This window comes from Gigantopelta aegis, chromosome 8 (genome assembly GCF_016097555.1).
Source record: "Gigantopelta aegis isolate Gae_Host chromosome 8, Gae_host_genome, whole genome shotgun sequence".
Classification (NCBI taxonomy): Eukaryota; Metazoa; Mollusca; class Gastropoda; order Neomphalida; family Peltospiridae; genus Gigantopelta; species Gigantopelta aegis.
The window spans coordinates 56849975-56869181 of NC_054706.1; the positions used below are offsets into that span (position 1 = coordinate 56849975).

General features: G+C 34.9%; 1 protein-coding gene and 1 long non-coding RNA gene across 4 annotated transcripts in view; one reads left to right on the top strand and one right to left on the bottom strand.

Moving 5' to 3' along the window:
* Positions 1 to 19207, top strand: part of LOC121378598 (cholesterol transporter ABCA5-like) — a 196305-nt gene that overhangs the window by 38900 nt on the left and 138198 nt on the right. The window contains exons 25-26 of one of the 3 annotated variants that reach the window (XM_041506857.1): positions 1066 to 1247; positions 1284 to 3863. The exons of 1 other annotated variant lie outside the window; for it this stretch is intronic. In XM_041506857.1, the coding sequence (XP_041362791.1) occupies positions 1066 to 1247; positions 1284 to 1491 (390 nt within the window). In that variant the 3' untranslated portion in view covers positions 1492 to 3863. Of the gene's footprint in view, positions 1 to 1065; positions 3864 to 19207 lie in introns of those variants that run through there. One more of the 3 variants, XM_041506856.1, reaches the window with a different exon arrangement.
* Positions 14662 to 15590, bottom strand: LOC121378601. Its single transcript, XR_005958748.1, has 2 exons — positions 15548 to 15590; positions 14662 to 14887 (listed from the first exon to the last, which is right to left on the bottom strand). It is a non-coding gene; the product is annotated as an uncharacterized LOC121378601 (long non-coding RNA).

Consider the following 19207-nt stretch of genomic DNA (forward strand, 5'->3'; position numbering starts at 1 on the left):
GTTGCGTAGTCTACTGAGTTACTTTCTGCCAAATATGTTCTGTTGACTGAGGTATTTTTGTGTAATATTCCAGTGATTGATTAACTTACAGACTTTCTGTGTGATTGTCCCATGCTGTAATTAGCTGAAACTAGTGGAACGCCTCACCCTCCTCCCCTCAAGTACTCCATGCAGAGCTCAAAACTGGCCATTAAATAACTTTGTACTGAAGTGTTCTTGCATTTATGTCCAAATCATTCATTCAGTCATTAAGTATGTTAATGTAATAGATATCCAAGAGCCAGGTTTGGTTTATATGAGAATTTTCTAGTTCAGGATGTTGCCTTGACTTTTACATGTACTGGGGTCCAGGTTAGTATTTGAGGATGACGTTGGGGTAATATATAGGGCCTCCATGAGTCCAATATATTGGAGTTGAGTACTTGAGGGACAAAATCAACCCAGACCCGAGTACTCGCCACGTACACTAGATGATAATGACAGCATTATGCATCTTAATTCCATTTTTGAACATGGATGCCAAATCATGCCATAGTATTGCATTCCACACATTTGACTTTTGTTTTCCCTTCATGTTTCATAGCCCTATAATGTAACCTTATGGCAAAATGATGTAAAAATATAATTAAATGAAATTACTTGTCCTTGTGAAGGGACTCGAGTCATGCTAGAATTGGCTGTGCCAGAGTACTATCAGGGTTTCACATGACGCAGTAATCTTGGGTATTTGACACATTTACCTAAAATACTCCTAAATAAAATCTGTGTGCATCATGGTTGACGCAAAATATTTCCGATGTCAACCGATTTTACATTATTTTTTTTAATACATAAAAACGACTAATTCAATTAAATTTCATTAATTTATTGTACAATACCAAACAAACTGGTGTCAGCAAACAGATAGAAAAAGAAAAGAAAAGCATACAACATCAACAAAGTTCAATACGAAAATAGCCGAGCAGTTTAACTGGTTCCCAACCTTGTTTGTGCTAGAATATTTAAAATTTTTTCATTCATTAATGGCACATTCTTTCTTCTAATCACACTTTGTTTCTGTATCAGGTGTTTTTGGACTTCGCCAAGCAACAACATAATGAAGAAATGGGCCTTCCTCTTAAGAGAGACTCGGTGCGTCGGTCCTTATCAAAAGACAATGTGAAACCCAGTGGCGGTCCTGATACAAAGGATCACACAAAATCCATTCCAAGTTCTGAGTCGGAAAACTGGAAGAAAACCAGTCCGAGTTCTGAGTCGAAGCACCAGAAGGAAACCAGTCCGAGTCCTTTCAAAGAGTCAAAGGACAAGAAACAATTTATTACGGTCATTTCTGTGACACAAAACAAGGATAACAGAAATCTCAGTGATGAATCAGAAGGCAGAGAAAAAAGTAGTCCCAGGGATGAGTTGAAGGACAAAGATGAAAACAGTGATAAGTCAGAAGGCAAGGACAAAACTGTTGTCAGTTTAGAGATGAAGACCGTGGAATAAAGCGACTTCGGTTCTGAGTCAAATGAGGAGCAGAAAGTCGCCTATTTGTAACAGTTGACCATTTCATTGAAACAGCAGATTCTGAAGTTGGTTGCTCCTCAGAAAACAGTTTCGTATGGACATTTGTATATTTTGCTATATATCAGAAAACAAAAGTGTAAACCCGAACTATATACATGTGTAACTACCGGTGTTGCATCCTATCAATATACTCTTTATGTTTTTATTACAGAACAGACATCTGCATACCTAGAAACAATGAAAAGATGTTTTACTATCATCATGATGGTTATTGTTTGGAATGGGTGGTTATTTAAGTACAAAATGTTGTGGACATATTGTAAGAACCAAAGAGCACTTGTTTGTAAGATACCTGTTAACATACCAGTTAGAAATTAATCATACTCAGACATGCTATTGAAACATAATCTATTTTATATATAGTATAGTATATATAGTAATCTATAGTATTACATAATAAATATTCAATTAATACTCATAGATTACTTTAGTTATTATACACACAAACATGCACAGTCAGACACCAAATCACATGTACACACTCACATATATAATATTTGATTTAAACTTTTAAATATGTTTTTATAATACCTTATTTTAGTTTAGTATAAGTTATTACATTTTATTTACAAGATTTTATCAGTTTTATATTAGATGTCAAATTGACCATTATGTTAGATGATGCCAGATAGATGTATTATGTAAAAAAACTGACCAAACAAATTAAACCACAGCAGTGAAAGATGATGTACATAAACTGTCAGGGGATGGGATTAAAAATACATTTTACTTGTCTGTTAGGTTAATGAATTTCTTTTCTACTTCACCTGACCTCAAACAAATGCATTTATCCGAACGAAAGCAGCGAAGGAGACAGGAAGTTACAGTCACATGACTGCATTGGAAGGAGGACTCTTTGAATGATTTTGAAGACATCCCAGTTGCTGTTGGGATTTTCAGACCAGACTAATATCCCTAGGGGAATATGCATTTGTTTGAGGTCAGGTGAAGTATTCTTAAAAGAGAAAACACCTCAAGGTTTCTCCAGATTGTGAACATACAAGCATTGAATGCATTATATTATATTTAGTGTTCAGAGATGCAAGTTCTCCCCACATTTTCTTTATTATTTTGAAGACTAATTTCTAACATCTCACCCCACTCGTTATTTTGAGGATTATGATTCCAAGTGACACATGCATTTTTACATTTAGGGATTTTTGTTTTGTCAAACAAGTAGGATTTGTTTGCAGTGGTAGTTTTTCAATAATGGTAACAAAATAACGGTAGACCATATCATACAATTTTTACACCATGCATACATGACTATGGTAAGCAAAATAGCATTTTCTTGTTAATGGGATGGTTTTCAATGAGAACATAATAAAATATTTTATTTCAAGAATCATGTTTGTCACATTTTGTGCTCATTTGTAGTATTTTGAAGTAGTCAATATACAAGCTAAATGTTGATATTCATCGACATCAACTGAGTAATGTGAAAACGTTTTATGTTAAATTAATGAAGAGAACCAAAATATTTATTTGTTCTTCTGTTTATTGGTGTTATGTTTACGTGTTTACTCACAGTATTAAAATACATGCTATTCTAAAAATTGTACATGGGAGAGGTGCAAAACAACCCATGGGTAATGCCATGGTGTCTGATGTTATAATATTTGCCAATTTCTTAATTTCAAATAATGTATTTTCATAACTATGGTATCCAAGCATTTCTCGCTGTTAAATTCATACCAAGTAAGATAAAAAAAATTGGACTTTGGTGGCCATTTATTCGTCATTGACTGATATATATTACCAAAAAGTTCAATTTTTGTAACGTCGGTCTCGATTAATAAAATGACCCCCAAAACCACTTAAGATAGCCTGATGATTTTTTTTATTGCGGTATTGTGTAGCCTATGGTTTTAATTCAGATATGAACCTAACAGCAAGACATGGATAGATACAACAGTAACCAAACTACAGGTATTTGCCTTAAAATGTTGTGTTTGTCTCTTTGGAATTGCCCCAATGATTATTATTTTAGGTGAAGATTGTCTTGGGAAATGTTTTAATGTTTACCTCCAAGTAATTGTTCAATTTTATTTTGTGGTTGACTGGTAGTAACCCTCATCCTCCTATCCACAGACATGGCATATTTCATAAGCGAAACATTGGGAGGCAAAATGTATTTCACAAGGAGTTCATAGATTGAACCTTTAAAGACAGATTGTGCAATTTTTACATTTATTATAATAAATAAATACAAATTAATCAATACAGTACATAATCTGCATATTTAACTCGACCTTTTTCAAAAATCTTTGGTAAAAAACACGAAACTTGGTGCAAAATCCCTGAGAAAAAAATATGTGTTGATTGTAATTTATCAGAAACAGCAGCTAAAGGTGTTTTCCCTGATGAAAAAAATATTTGAATGCAAAACATTTACACATAAATTTAATTGAAACTTCAAGTGTAGTTTAACCTATGTATTTAAATACAGATATGTTTTTCCCCGTGAAATAACTTGATTGTAATTTTATTGGCATTTAGTGGCTGTTGCAGAAATGTATAATGTAATATTAGTATTGTCACCAAATTTAATTCACTACAAGATGTAGTTTTGGTTTGTATTTAAATACAGAAATGTTAAATGAATTAATGTACACTTAATACACACCACAGTACGGCTCCAAAAAAATGGGCTCAACATATTGGCTATTTATTGGCTGTTACAGTAAATGTAATATAAATGTAATATGGGAGTATTATGTAACACGGTTAACTTCCTGATACTATGGATGAGGGTTTTGGTTGAAGGTAATATTTGCTGTTACTATTTATGTGTCCTCATATTTATTTCAGGGCGGGACGTAGCCCAGTGGTAAAGTGCTCGCTCGATGCGCAGTCGGTCTGGGATCGATCCCTATCGGCGGGCCCATTGGGCTATTTCTCGTTCCAGCCAGTGCATCACGACTGGTATATCAAAGGCCGTGGTATGTACTACCCTGTCTGTGGGATGGTGCATATAAAAGAACCCTTGCTGCTAATCGAAAAGAGTTGCCCATGAATTGGCGACAGCGGGTTTCGTCTCTCAATATCTGTTTGGTCCTTAACCATATAACCATAAATAAAATGTTTTGAGTGCGTCGATAAATAAAACTCTCTCTCTCTCTCTCATATTTTTGATTTCCATTGTCGTTAAATTAGTACATTTACAATCTCAAGTACTAACAACTATGTTGTTGGGAAGCAGCCGTTGTGCAATTTTAGCCGAATGTCTATAATATTATTCAACAGTTTGAAGAACTGACATGCTCCTTTCACTCTTTGTATTGCTGTGCCATTCAACCCATTTAATAATTTCTGGAATAGCTTTAATATGAAACCAGTGTTCGTCAATTTTAATGCTCATCTTATGCTGTAACCTTGTTGTTCTATAAACGTAGTCTGTTGTAAGTCATTTGTTTTCTTTACTTTGTGTCAATATTGTTTGATATTTTATTATATCTTTTAATGACAACACGGTGTCAACCTTTGCTTTTAGATAGAGTATTACGTTTTTACATTTAGGTCCAAATTTCTCACATAAACTTAAGTTGTAGACTAATACAACTTGGTTTATAGTTGCATAGATCTATGAATATACATCTAAATTGAAATTAAAAAAATTACAACATCCATGTACATTAATGGTTTGGATTCGTTGGGGTGTTTTTTTGTTTGTTTGTATATACATGTTTTTGTGGGGGTTTTTTTTCCAATTTAAATTAAATTTGTTTTTTTATTTTACTTTTTAGGAACTATATTAATGCTAAATTTTTCATCTCAAAATATTTATTTTTTCACTGAATCAGTATATGGTAATTCTGTGGAATTCTTGTTATTTCTTATGCTTTGCAACAAGTGCGTTACAAATGTGTTTTTATTATATCTAATATCTATTAGTGCTGAAGGTTTTTAAATTGTCTTTTGAACTGTTTATATATTTTATATTTTGTTTGCTTTGTAATAATAAAAAATAACATGTAGGTGTACTCAGTGCTTTCTAATACATCTTTAGATTATAATTTTAAACTATTTATTAATAACGTTTTACATATATTTTGTTTCACTTGTAATAAAACTTGTAACCTGTAATTATTGTCTTATTTCATCCTGTTTGTAGTTGAACATGGTTGGAGATGAATAGATACATGTAATAATACTACGAGTCATGGTGACACTAAATATTAAAAATAAGAGTCAACAGGATTAATGTTTTAGTTATTGGTTATATATGGCCTGGTGCAAATAAGACTCAATTTTCTTGTCTCCAGTATATTTCAGCTTCTGAAAATGACTATTAATGTGGTTCTTTGTTATTAATTAATTTGTATGTACCCAACTGATTGATATATGTTTCAAATTTCAGACAACCATTTATAGATGTATAGATGTTTATAAAATTGCATTAGGTCCATGCCAACATATCAACACTAAAAAACCTTGACGATAATAAATAAAACTTGTATTATTAACTGGTTAGAATATTACAATGAAAAGGTGTCCATTGTATTCAAAATAGATACAAATTTTCCTAGTTCTATACATCTTAGCCACAAAATCGGACTATTTGTTAAAGTTGAATTTTTGGTCAAATGTCACACTTTATTTGCACCAGCTAGGCCATATATTTGCAAAGTGGCAATTAATTATAAGACACTAAGACTGATATGGGCAGAATGTATCTTAATGTTAAAGTGCTCATCTATGATGTGGAGGGGATGGGGGTGGGGGTGGGGAGGGATTTAGCTCAGTTTAGTGCTCACCTGAGGAGTTTTAGCGTTGCATGATTGAACTACCTCAGTGGATCCATTCAGCTGAATGTTTTTTCTCGTTCCAACCAGTGCACCACAACTGGTCAAAGGCCATGGTATGTGCTTTCCTGTCTCTGGGAAAGTGCATATAAAAGATCCCTTGCTACTAGTGGAAAAATTTAGCGAGTTTCTTCTCTAACACTATGTCAGAGTTACCAAATGTTTGACATCTAATGGGTGATGATTAAGTAAACTCTAGTGGTGTTGTTAAAAAAACTTACCTATGATGTGGTGGATTTAAGAACAGATGTTTTTTTTCACATCCCAACAATCGCTCCAGTACTGGTACCTCAAATACTGAGGCATGTACTGTCCTGTTTGTTAGAAAGTGCATTATAAAAAATCCATTGCTTATTTTCAGGATTGGCCTGTGATGAAGCAGATATTTTTTTTATATAACTAGGGATGGGACGTAGCCCAGTGGTAAAGCGCTTGCATGATGAGTGGTCGATTTAGAATTGATCCCCATCAGTGGAACCATTGGGCTAATTCTCGTTCCAACCAGTGCATCGTGACTGGTATATCAAAGGCCATGATATGTGCTATCCTGTCTGTGGGATATGCATATAAAAGATCCCTTGCTGCATTAGGAAAAATGTAGCTGGTTTCCTCTGATAACTACGTGCCAGAATTACCAAATGTTTGACAACCAACGATTAATTAAAGTGCTTCAGTGGTGTTGTTAAACAAAACAAACTAACTTTTTCCTTTGCCAAATATAGAAGAAAGGAATATTTTATTTAATGACACACATTTTAATTATGGCTATATGGCACCTGGCATATGGTTAAAGATCACACATATTAGCAGCAAGGGATCTTTTATGTGCAGCATCCCACAGACAGGTTGAGTGTTGTGTTAAATAAAACATTTCTTTCTTTCTTTCCCACAGACAGGGTAGTACATAACAAATGCCTTTGTTACATTAGTTGTGGAGCAATGGCTGGCATGAGATACAGTCCAATGGGCAGAATGTATCTTAATGTTAAAGTGTTCATCTATGATGTGGAGGGGATGGGGGCGGTGGGGAGGGATTTAGTTCAGTCGGTTTAGGAGTTCTAGCATTGCAGGATTGAACCACCCATTCAGGTTAATGTTTTTTTCTCATTCCAACCAGTGCACCACAACTGGTCAAAGGCCATGGTATGTGCTTTCCTGTCTGTGGGAAAGTGCATATAAAAGATCCCATGCTACTAATGGAAAAATTTAGCGGGTTTCTTCTCTAATACTATGTCAGTTACCAAATGTTTGACATCTAATAGGTGATGATTACGGTAAGTAAACTCTAGTGGTGGTGTTAAAGAAACTTTTACCTATGATGTGGTGGATTTAAGAAAAGATGTTTGTTTTTTCACATCCCAACAATCGCTCCAGTACTGGTACCTCAAATACTTAGGCATGTACTGTCCTGTCTATTAGAAAGTGCATTATAAAAAATCCATTGCTTATTTTCAGGATTGGCCTGTGAGGAAGCAGATATTTTTTTCATAACCAGGGATGGGACGTAGCCCAGTGGTAAAGTGCTCGCATGATGAGCAGTCGATTTAGGATTGATCCCCATCGGTGGGACCATTGGGCTATTTCTCGTTCCAACCAGTGCACCGTGAGATCACACATATTAGCAGCAACGGATTTTTTATGTGCAGCATCGATCCACAGACAGGGTAGTACATAACAATGCCTTTGTTATATTAGTTGTGGAGCACTGGTTGGGATGCGATATAGTCCAATGGGTTCAATGACGGGGATCGATCTTAGACTGACCTTGCATCCAGCAAGCACTTTACCACTGAGCTATGTCCAACACGCAAATGTAGAAATGGACAAAATATTATATCAGCCTCTAATACATATAGTTTAAAATAAGCTAATGTGTCAATAAAACAATATTCTTTCCATTTTATAGACCAATAAATATTATGACCTATTAGATGTCAGAGAAGCTAGGAGTTTATATTGGGGTTAGATGGGGGTGTTGTCACCATTGCAGTTGTGTTATGGGGTGACATGCAAATGCAAATGATGTGTGGGTATTAAAAAGAAAGAGTTGTTTATGAGTGGAACATGCCCCCCTCCCTGCCCCTTAACCAGTGCATCTAATATATTAGATTTATAGTATATAATATACTCAACACCTTGTATAATAAATACATGTATTTTTCATCTGCACACACTGTTAACCTCTATATAAGGGTCTCATGTACTTAAATATCAGTTTTTAAAAATATGTGTAGTTTCTGCACACACTTTGCAAGGAATGAAATACACTGTCATTTTCAAATTGGTAGTAATATGTATTACATATATTAATTTTTGTCTGTATTTTTATAATAGTTAAAGTTTGTTTTGTTTAACGACACCACTAAAGCACATTGATATTAATCTTCGGCTATTGAATATCAAACATTTGGTCATTTTTGACATGTAGTCTTAGAAAGGAAACCTGGCTACATTTTTCCATTAGTAGCAAGATATCTTTTATATGCACCACCCCAGAGAAGTATAGCACATACTTTGATATACCAGTAATGGTGCAGTCTAGAAAGAGAAATGGGGACCGTGCCAGATCAATAGATACACCACATCCCTAGATTTATATGAATGACAAGTGTTGGAGAAAAACGTTTACTTTGTGGGGTTTTTATTAATTTGGATATATACATATATATATATATACATGTATGTATGTATTATGTTAGTATGTATGTATGTACATGTATATATATGTATGTATTACATATTACATACATATACATACATACATGTATCTATGTATGTATTTATGTGTTTATATATATATATATATATACATGTATATACATGTATGTATGTATGTATGTATGTGTGTGTATGTATGTATGTAATATGTAATACATACATACATACATACATACATACATACATGTACACACACACACACACACATTTCATAACCTGTTATATATATATATATATATATATATATATATATATATATATATATATATATATATATATATATATATATATATAACACAGGTTATGAAATGTGTGTGTGTGTGTGTGTGTGTGTGTGTGTGTGTGTGTGTACATATTACATATACATACATACATACATACATACACATACATACATACATACATACATACATATCCCTGTATACAAAGAACATTAATTTCAGTGTTTTGAATCCACCAAATTATAAGTCATATGATCATAACTAGGTGGTGCTTAATTAATTCCCAAGTTATGAAATGTGTGTGTGTGTGTGTGTGTGTGTGTGTGTTGTGTTGTGTGTGTGTGTGTGTGTGTGTGTGTGTGTGTGTGTGTTTGTGTACCTGGGAATTAATTAAGCACCACCTAGTTATGATCATATGACTTATAATTTGGTGGATTCAAAACACTGAAATTAATGCTCTTTGTATACAGGGGTATTAAAAAAGATTGACAGCGAGTGACACTGTCATTACATCAATATTTAATGTATTTTAGAGAAAAAGACAGAATGTATATAGTATATGCATATAAATGGATGACAATTAATGGAGCTGAAATCCCACTGATGTGCTTCTCATAAGTAAACACGTGGCGGATCCAGAAATTTTATTTAGGGGGCCCCAGCAAAAAGGTTCTCGAAGAGATTTTTCGGATTCTCCAACGTAAAAATTACAAAAACAGAACAATTATTTAGGTGTGGAGGCGGTGTGGGTTGGGGTTGTCGTTGATCCACCACTGGTAATGTACGTCTCGGTAAATACCCAGTGGATACAGACTATGTAAACACTCATTTCGATACAATTACGGTGGTGTTCAATTAGTTTCCAGGTGTGTGTGTGTGTGTGTGTGTGTGTGTGTGTGTTTGTGTGTAAATAAATAAATATATACATATATCTTCTTCCTCTTCTTTTCTTCTATTATTATTATATCTATTTTATTATTAATTTTTTATAGTGGTAATTGTGATATTCAGTGTTCTAGCTAGGATTTGAGGAGGGCAGGATGCTCACTTATTATTAGGGGCACTTTCTGCGGGAATAATATACTCTTCAAAAAAAGAAACGCAAAAGGGTACAAATGGGTTATAACTCCGATTTTATGTTTCCTACCGGTTCATGCTTTGTGAATATAAGGTCATTGCATGTCCCAAACACATTCCCACGGTTACATTCGATAAAACGCAGCTACTGTACAATAAAGTTCCAAAATGTGAATATTCGCAAAAACGCAGCTACGTGCAAACCATGTCACCACTGCACGTGCGTTGTCTGCACGTGCAACATGAACACCGACAGTATAAAAGTGCAGGGTGTTCGCTTGCCTGGCCTCTGTATCTGGCCGACAGTTGACAATCCAGGACATGCCACGTCTCAGTGAACCGCAGAGAAACAATGCCATCGGCCGACTAGACGCAGGCGAATCCAGAACGGCCGTTGCCAGGGCATTCCATGTGTCCCCAAGCACCATCTCCAGACTGTGGGACCGTTACCAGCAACATGGATCAACACGTGACCTCCCTAGATCCGGTCGACCACGGGTCACTACCCCCGGGCAGGACCGCTACATCCGGGTACGCCACCTTCGCGAACGATTGACTACTGCCACCTCCACAGCCGCAGCAATACCAGGTTTGCGCAGGATATCCGACCAGACCGTACGGAACCGCCTACGTGAGGTAGGAATTCGTGCCAGACGTCCAGTTCGAGGTGTCATCTTAACACCACAACACCGTCGACTCCGACTGCATTGGTGCCAGATTCATCGACAATGGCCTCAACTGCGATGGAGACAGGTGTGGTTCAGTGACGAGTCCCGATTTCTGCTCCGACGTCATGATAGAAGATGTCGCGTGTATAGGCGTCGTGGTGAACGTTATGCGGCAAACTGCGTGCAGGAAGTGGACAGATTCGGCGGGGGTAGTGTCATGGTGTGGGCAGCCATCTCACACACTGGCAGAACTGACCTGGTCCACGTGCAGGGCAACCTGAATGCACAGGGCTACATTGACCAGATCCTCCGGCCACACATCGTTCCAGTTATGGCCAACGCCAACGCAGTGTTCCAACATGACAACGCCAGGCCTCACACAGCACGTCTCACAACGGCTTTCCTACAGAACAACATTAATGTCCTTCCTTGGCCATCGACATCACCGGATTTGAACCCAATTGAGCATCTATGGGACGAGTTGGACCGACGCCTCCGACAGCGACAACCACAGCCCCAGACCCTGCCCGAGCTGGCAGCAGCCTTGCAGGCCGAGCGGGCCACCATCCCCCGGGACGTCATCCGTACTCTGGTTGCTTCAATGGGCAGGCGGTGCCAGGTAGTTGTCAACACACGCGGAGGCCACACCCGGTATTGACTCCAGATGACCTTGACCTTGGTGGTGTGTCCTATCACTTACTCACAATGGACTAGAGTGAATTGTGAACAATCCTGCAACATTTGGTAATTATCGGACTAACCATTCAATAATTAAATCAATTCTCCAAATGTTACGACAATGTGGTTTTGCGTTTCTTCTTTTGAAGAGTATAGATGGGTTTGCCATCAGATTGATAGTTTACCTCACAATAGTTACAAATTTGTTCCATTAATTTATTGCAAGACCTTTATTCATTGATTTTAACTTATTTTCATGCTTATATCCAATTAAGGTTCAAGCACGCTGTCCTGGGCACACATCTCAGCTATCTGGGCTGTCTGTCCAGGACTATAAAGTTTGTTGTTAGTTGGTTAGTGGTTAGCGAGAAAGAAGAGTGTGTACTGGCCTTAACCTACCCATTGAGCCCTTAAGAATTCGCTCTAGGTTGGAGCCAGTACCGGGCTGCGAACCCTGTACCTACCAGCCTGTAGTCCGATGGCTTAGCCACTACGCCACCGAGGCCGGTGCAAGGCCTTTATGTACTAGGGCCTAAGGATCGACTCTTAGCATTAGGTCAGGTCATAGGTCAAGCTGTTGTAGCGCACGCCTGTTTTGAATATTTAAAATATATTTTTGAATATTTTAAATATATTCTTAGAGTTTAGATTAGTTAGTTATAATAATACTATATTATGATACATTTGTAAAGTAAGTTGTCTTTATGTATTAAGCTTAGTTTTAAATCTATTTGCTAGTAGTTTTGTATTAACTTAACTGTATCGGCTTGTAGGTTTACCTTTGTATTTTGTCAACCTATTTCTCAATGAAAAAAAGTTTGTTTTGTTTAATGACACCACTAGAGCACATTGATTTATTAATCATCAGCTATTGGATGTCAAACATTTAGTAATTTTGACATATAGTCTTAGAAAGAAAACCCGGCTACATTTTTCCATTAGTAGCAAGAGATCTTTTATATGCACCATCCCACAGACAGGATAGCACATATCACGGCCTTTGATATACCAGTGGTGGTGTACGGGCTGGAACGAGAAATAGCCCAATGGGCCCACCAACGGGGATCGATCCCAAACCGACTGCGCATCAAGGGAGCGCTTTACCACTGGACTACGTCCCGCCCCAGATTTCTCAATGAAGGCTGAACAGGCGAAAATTGGAAAATAGAATGTCCTAGAATGTCTTATAGATTTAGCTCAGTTGGGTCAGTGCTCGCTTGAGGTGCTTGCGTCGCAGGATCGAATCAACTCAGTCGATCCATTCAATTGATTAGGTTTTTTCTCGTTACAATCAGCGCATCACAACTGGTAAAAGGCTGTGGTATGTGTTTTCGTTTCTGTGGCAGAGTACATATAAAAGATCCCATATTGCATTAGGAAAAATTTAGCGGATTTCCTCTGACGATTACGTGTCAGTATTATCAGACGTTTGACATCCAATAGCCAATGATTAACTAATTAATGTGTCAATGTGATCTAGTGCTGTCATTAAACAAAATAAACTAACTTTACAGTGCACTCACACACACACGTTGATCATACTTCAGTAACCCTTTTCCAACTATTTAATTGCCCCTAATGATATTCATAAGGTAAGTAATTAATTGAAAGCGCTGACCTGCATTATAAATACATGTATATGGTTTATTGTTTCTTTCAACGCTGAACGACAAAACCGTAATACGTGATCAGAGCCTAATCTCTGCAGACTGTAGTCAAATGAGTGTTTGACAAAATGGCGGTTGATTCCATGAATCTATGTAGGAGGACAGCCACACCAGAGGAGATCCTTTACGGGAAATTTCACCCCTCTTGCTCTGCCACAAAGAGGACTGCCACTCCCAGACTAGTTTAGCACCATGCAGAGCACATTAGAATAAGTACAGCTGTGGTGGCAGGCTCTCATGAATCATTGTCACAACTGATGATACCAGGTATTTGCGAAAGGTTAGCATATCCTGTCCCACCGATGGCACCCACTATGAATACTGCCACCACAGCTGTCAAGTCTGTCACTTCATCTAAAACGATGAAAAAATAATATATGTGCACGCGTTGCACGAAAGAGATGAAAATATATGCACAGGTTGAATACTGAATAGCAACAGCCATCATTTTGGTCAGTGATATATCGTATTTAGCAAATATAGCCTTAAACTTTCTACCATCAAACGTTTTTAATGCCCTCAGGAGTCCCTGGACATCATAACACTGATCGAACAACTTCTGCGCCAGAATGATATGGCGTTGTTTGACATCTGCATATAATGAGCATGTCCTAAGGTATCTTAGAAGCTGTGATATGAAGATAAAAGCTGGAGCAGAAGGTATATTGCTCGACATAAATGGATAACTGACGATAAGGAAGTCATCTCTTTTGTAATACAGCTTAGTTCGGAGGCCAGTGTCGTTTTGAATCTCTATGCATAGATTGAGGTAGGAAATTGATTTAATACCTTAAGATGTCTTATTTTTATTTTTAACATTTGTGGATAAATCAGTGGAAGGCAACTTGTAATACTGTAGTGGAGCACAATTGGGGTCCATGGGGATTCCTGTGCTATCCCCAACTTTGACATATATGTTGTCAATGAAGAAGTTATATATTACATTAACTATATACACACCATGATATGTGTGCGTGTGTTTATTAGTATACATACATACATACATACATACAAACATACATTCATGCATACATACATACATATGTACGTACGTACGCACATACACTCACAGCTTGGGTTTGTGGTATGCATGTATCCGAGGTCCGTCCCGTCCCAACCAATGTGCTACAGTTAGTGTATCAAAGGCTATGTTGTGTCTATGGAAAAGGACACATTAAGACTCCACTGCTAAACAAGAAAGAAATCAAGATAATAAGACTATATCATAAATACTATAACAAACAAACAATTTTTAACACACTTTATTGCTGTTAAATACAAATGTTAGATATATCATACTAAATATACAAGCAAACGTAGTAATTAACCAATAAGGGTTAAATTCTAGAAATAATTTGTTTTGAAGGTTTACGGTACTAAGTCCTCTTAAAACATTTCTGTATAAAAATAAATATCTTGCTTGAAATGGTAATTTTTCACGTCCAGTAATGTGAAATTTGTGTCCAAGTGTTATAGCTCACCTACACAATCTAATTAAAATTAGCTCCACTATTACATGTGGATCTAACACCAGCCAGTTGGAGCTCATGTCCACCAATCAAAACATTCCGAATTATCCTGAGGGTATACGATATGTTTCATATGAATTACGAATGCCTTATTTAGACCAGTAGAACTAATTTTAATCGGATTGCTAACAACACTGCGTAGTCCCCAATGTCCAGGTAACATTTCGTCTGTAAATAATAATTTAAATATTGACCAATCACACTTCGCCTTTTATAATGTTATTTGGGAGCATACAAATTCTAAAAATATCGGGCGAGTCTATTTTAGTGGCCGCAGTACAGCGAACCATAGCAATACGTACGGGGTGGGTTATCAGTCTTCAATTTTACATTAAAAATTCTTTATTTATTTATAAAAAAAAACTAAACTAAATCAGTCTTCAGTTTTACATTACAAATTATTTATTTTATAAAATAAAACATGTTTTAAGGCATTCGTAATTCACACGAAACATGTCGTATACCCTCAGGATAATTCGGAATGTTTTCAAATTATTTTTAAGTCGCTGGCAGGATTCTGCAAGTAAGGTTTTGATTGGTGGACATGAGCTCCAACTGGCTGGTGTTAGATTCACATGTAATAGTGGAGCTAATTTTAATTAGATTGCTCACCTACATATTCGATATTTGAAATCCAATTTATCTGTATTCAATGGGGACGAACACTCCCAAAAAACCCACAACAACCCCCCCCCCCCCAAAAAAAAAAAAAAACCCCAAAAAACCCACCCCACAAAAAAACACCCAAAACCAACAACAAACAAACAAAACACCTAACAAACAAGCAAGTAAAACACAAAGCAAAACAAAAATGATATTACAGACATTTTAGAGTGACCTAATGTTTTCGTACTGTTCAGGAATATTCGTGTTTCTTATCTGCATAAATCTGTCGACATGTCAAGAAGCATGTTAGCATGCCCAGTGGCCCAGTGACAAATTAAGTATTGAATACTGAATAAAACATTAAACACACACACACACACACACACACACACACACACACACACACACACACACACCTATATATATATATATATATATATATATATATATATATATATATATATATACAACACATACATACATAGACATGTGTATATATATATATATATATATATATATATATATATATATATATATATATATATATATATATATATATATACTGACGATCAAATGAAAGTAGTCAGATCAGTTTGTATAAGCCGTATATATATATATATATATATATATATATATATATATATATATATATATATATATATATACTATACAACACATACATACATACATAGACATGTGTATATATATATATATATATATATATATACTGACGATCAAATGAAAGTAGTCAGATCAGTTTGTATAAGCCGTGAAAACGACACAAAAGCAAGTTAATTCAAGTGTCATATTGCAAAAGAATATATAATCATTTGCAGAGGACACTAAATCTGAAAGACACAACCATAACACTTAATCAGGGACGTATGTCTGAACAATGGACATTTAAAAAACTAGACGTTGATATCATGAATATCTGTCTAGTGCCTTGTCTATAGGACGCAATGTTTACCATCAAACACCATCACTTTTCACAAACGATATTAGAAGTGAAATGTGGGATTTCACATTAAAATGTTTTGGTGAAATTTCAAGTTCAGAAGAAAAATTAATAAATAATATAATATAAATATAAATGTGTATGTATGTATGTATGTGTGTGTGTGTGTGTGTGTGTGTGTGTGTGTGTGTATGTATGTATGTATGTGTCTATGAATGTTTGTATGTATGTATGTATGTATGTGTCTATTAATGTTTGTATGTATGTATGTATGTATGTATGTATGTATGTGTCTATGAATGTTTGTATGTATGTGTCTATGAATGTTTGTATGTATGTGTCTATGAATGTGTGTATGTATGTATGTATGTATGTATGTGTCTATGAATGTTTGTATGTTTGTATGTATGTGTCTATGAATGTTTGTATGTATGTATGTATGTATGTATCTATGAATGTTTGTATGTATGTATGTGTCTATGAATGTTTGTATGTATGTATCTATGCATGTTTGTATGTATGTATGTATGTATGTGTCTATGAATGTTTGTATGTTTGTATGTATGTATGTATGTATGTATGTATGTATGTTTGTATGTATGTGAATGTATGTATGTATGTATGTATGTACCACCAATATTTCCTGTATGTATGAAGATTTAAATAATTAACCTTTTTGCAATGTTTTCTTAACTTAATTAGTCCGTTTTTGTTACAAAAATGGCCAATCTAATTAAAATTAGCTCCACTATTACATGTGGATCTAACAGCAGCCAGTTGGAGCTCATGTCCACCAATCAAAACCTTACTTGCAGAATCATGCCAGTGATTTAAAAATAATTTGAAAACATTCCAAATTATCCTGAGGGTATACGACATGTTTCGTGTGAATTACGTATATCGACCTGAGTAGACCTTTTACGTAATACACAATATTGCATGGAAACTATTTCTATTTTAAAAGACGAAATGCAGTCTTTAAAATAATTTCTTGAATCTTGTGCATTGTTACAGGTCAATATCCCATTCAAAAATAATTTATGTATTTTCAGTCTATATTTCCAGTTTGGAAAATTATTTTGAGAATAATAATTTAAAAAATCTATGTTGTAAAAATTATGAAAACTATGTTCAAGATATAAATAAAACAGCAATACGGATTGAATACTCACTGTCTGTGAAGAACGTCGACTGCGCATGGAATTTACTAATCATTTATGTTTCGTTTATTTTATATAAACTAGCCTACACACATACAAAACGGATCTCCACCTTGTAGTGTCGTATTAAGAATAATCAAATAAAGTTTAGTAAGATCAACTAACCACAAAAATATAATCTCAAACTCCGCGAGGATTGCATATAAAAATTCTCTTCTTTTTTTTTTTTATTTGCATAACATTTTTTTTTTGTTATTTGTATAACAGTTGCCTTTTTGACAAAAACACTTGTTTTATAAAAATACACACGGTTATAATTAGTTATGCGATTATTCACAAAACCTACTTCGAGTCTAGAAGGAAGAGGAAGACGCTCTCATTTAATTATATTTTTTTACGTCATTTTGCCATATTATGCTTGCCGCCGGTTACATAATAGGGCTATGAGACATGGAGGAAAAAGAAAAGCTGAATGTGACAATGTGGAATGCAGTATAATGGGCCTATGTATCAATGGCATGACTTATCATCCATGTTCAGCGCTGGAATTAAAATGCATAATGCTATATTTCTGTATTCCGTAGTCTCATTTTTTATCTAGTGTCGGGTACACCGGGTCCGGGTCAAGTTTGACCCTCAGGTACTAGAGTCCAATACTGCGGACTTGTGGAGGCCCTAATACCTAGTCAAAATACGCCGATCAAAACAATCGTCGGGACCTACAAACACTTCAGTTATGTGGGCTTAAAGTTACCGTTACATTATATGATCGGTTCTATATTATACCTAGAGTACATAATAAATCAATGTGTATATTGTAGTACACTAATCAATAGCAGTATCATAACTATGTGAGAAAACAAGTCACACCAGTCACAAATATTTGTCTGCTCTGATGCCTTTTCCCAAGCATTTATCATATAAAGCATATCACATTTTTATGTACACAAGATATTCTATGTTATATATGACATGTATTGTATTGAACACTAATCAATGACAATATTATATTAATTACTAATATTAATATCTACAATATATGTTAAATATGTTTGATATGCAATAAATGTTAATACAAAAATACATTAAATCATTTAATTCTTATGATTAACAGATGTATATAACATTTATTAAATATATACATGTATTAAATGTACAGTTAGTTGCTAGATGCTAACATGTATTTATTAAATGTTGGCTATAATATGGCAATTATTATAATACATATTATTATGTATTAAATATTTCCACGTTTATTAAATAGTAAATTATTTATTTTATATACACAACTTAAATATGAATTAGCTGAATATAATTTCATTTAGCTAAATACTATTTAACTTTATATATATCTATATATATATATATATATATATATATATATATATATATATATATATATATATATATATATATAAATATATATAAACAAAAATGCCGAAAACGGGAACACACTGTCTATAGTTGTTAACAATTTAGAGATATACATATTTTAAAATGTACAATTTACAACATTATTTGCTAATCACTACTTTAGCGAGAATTATT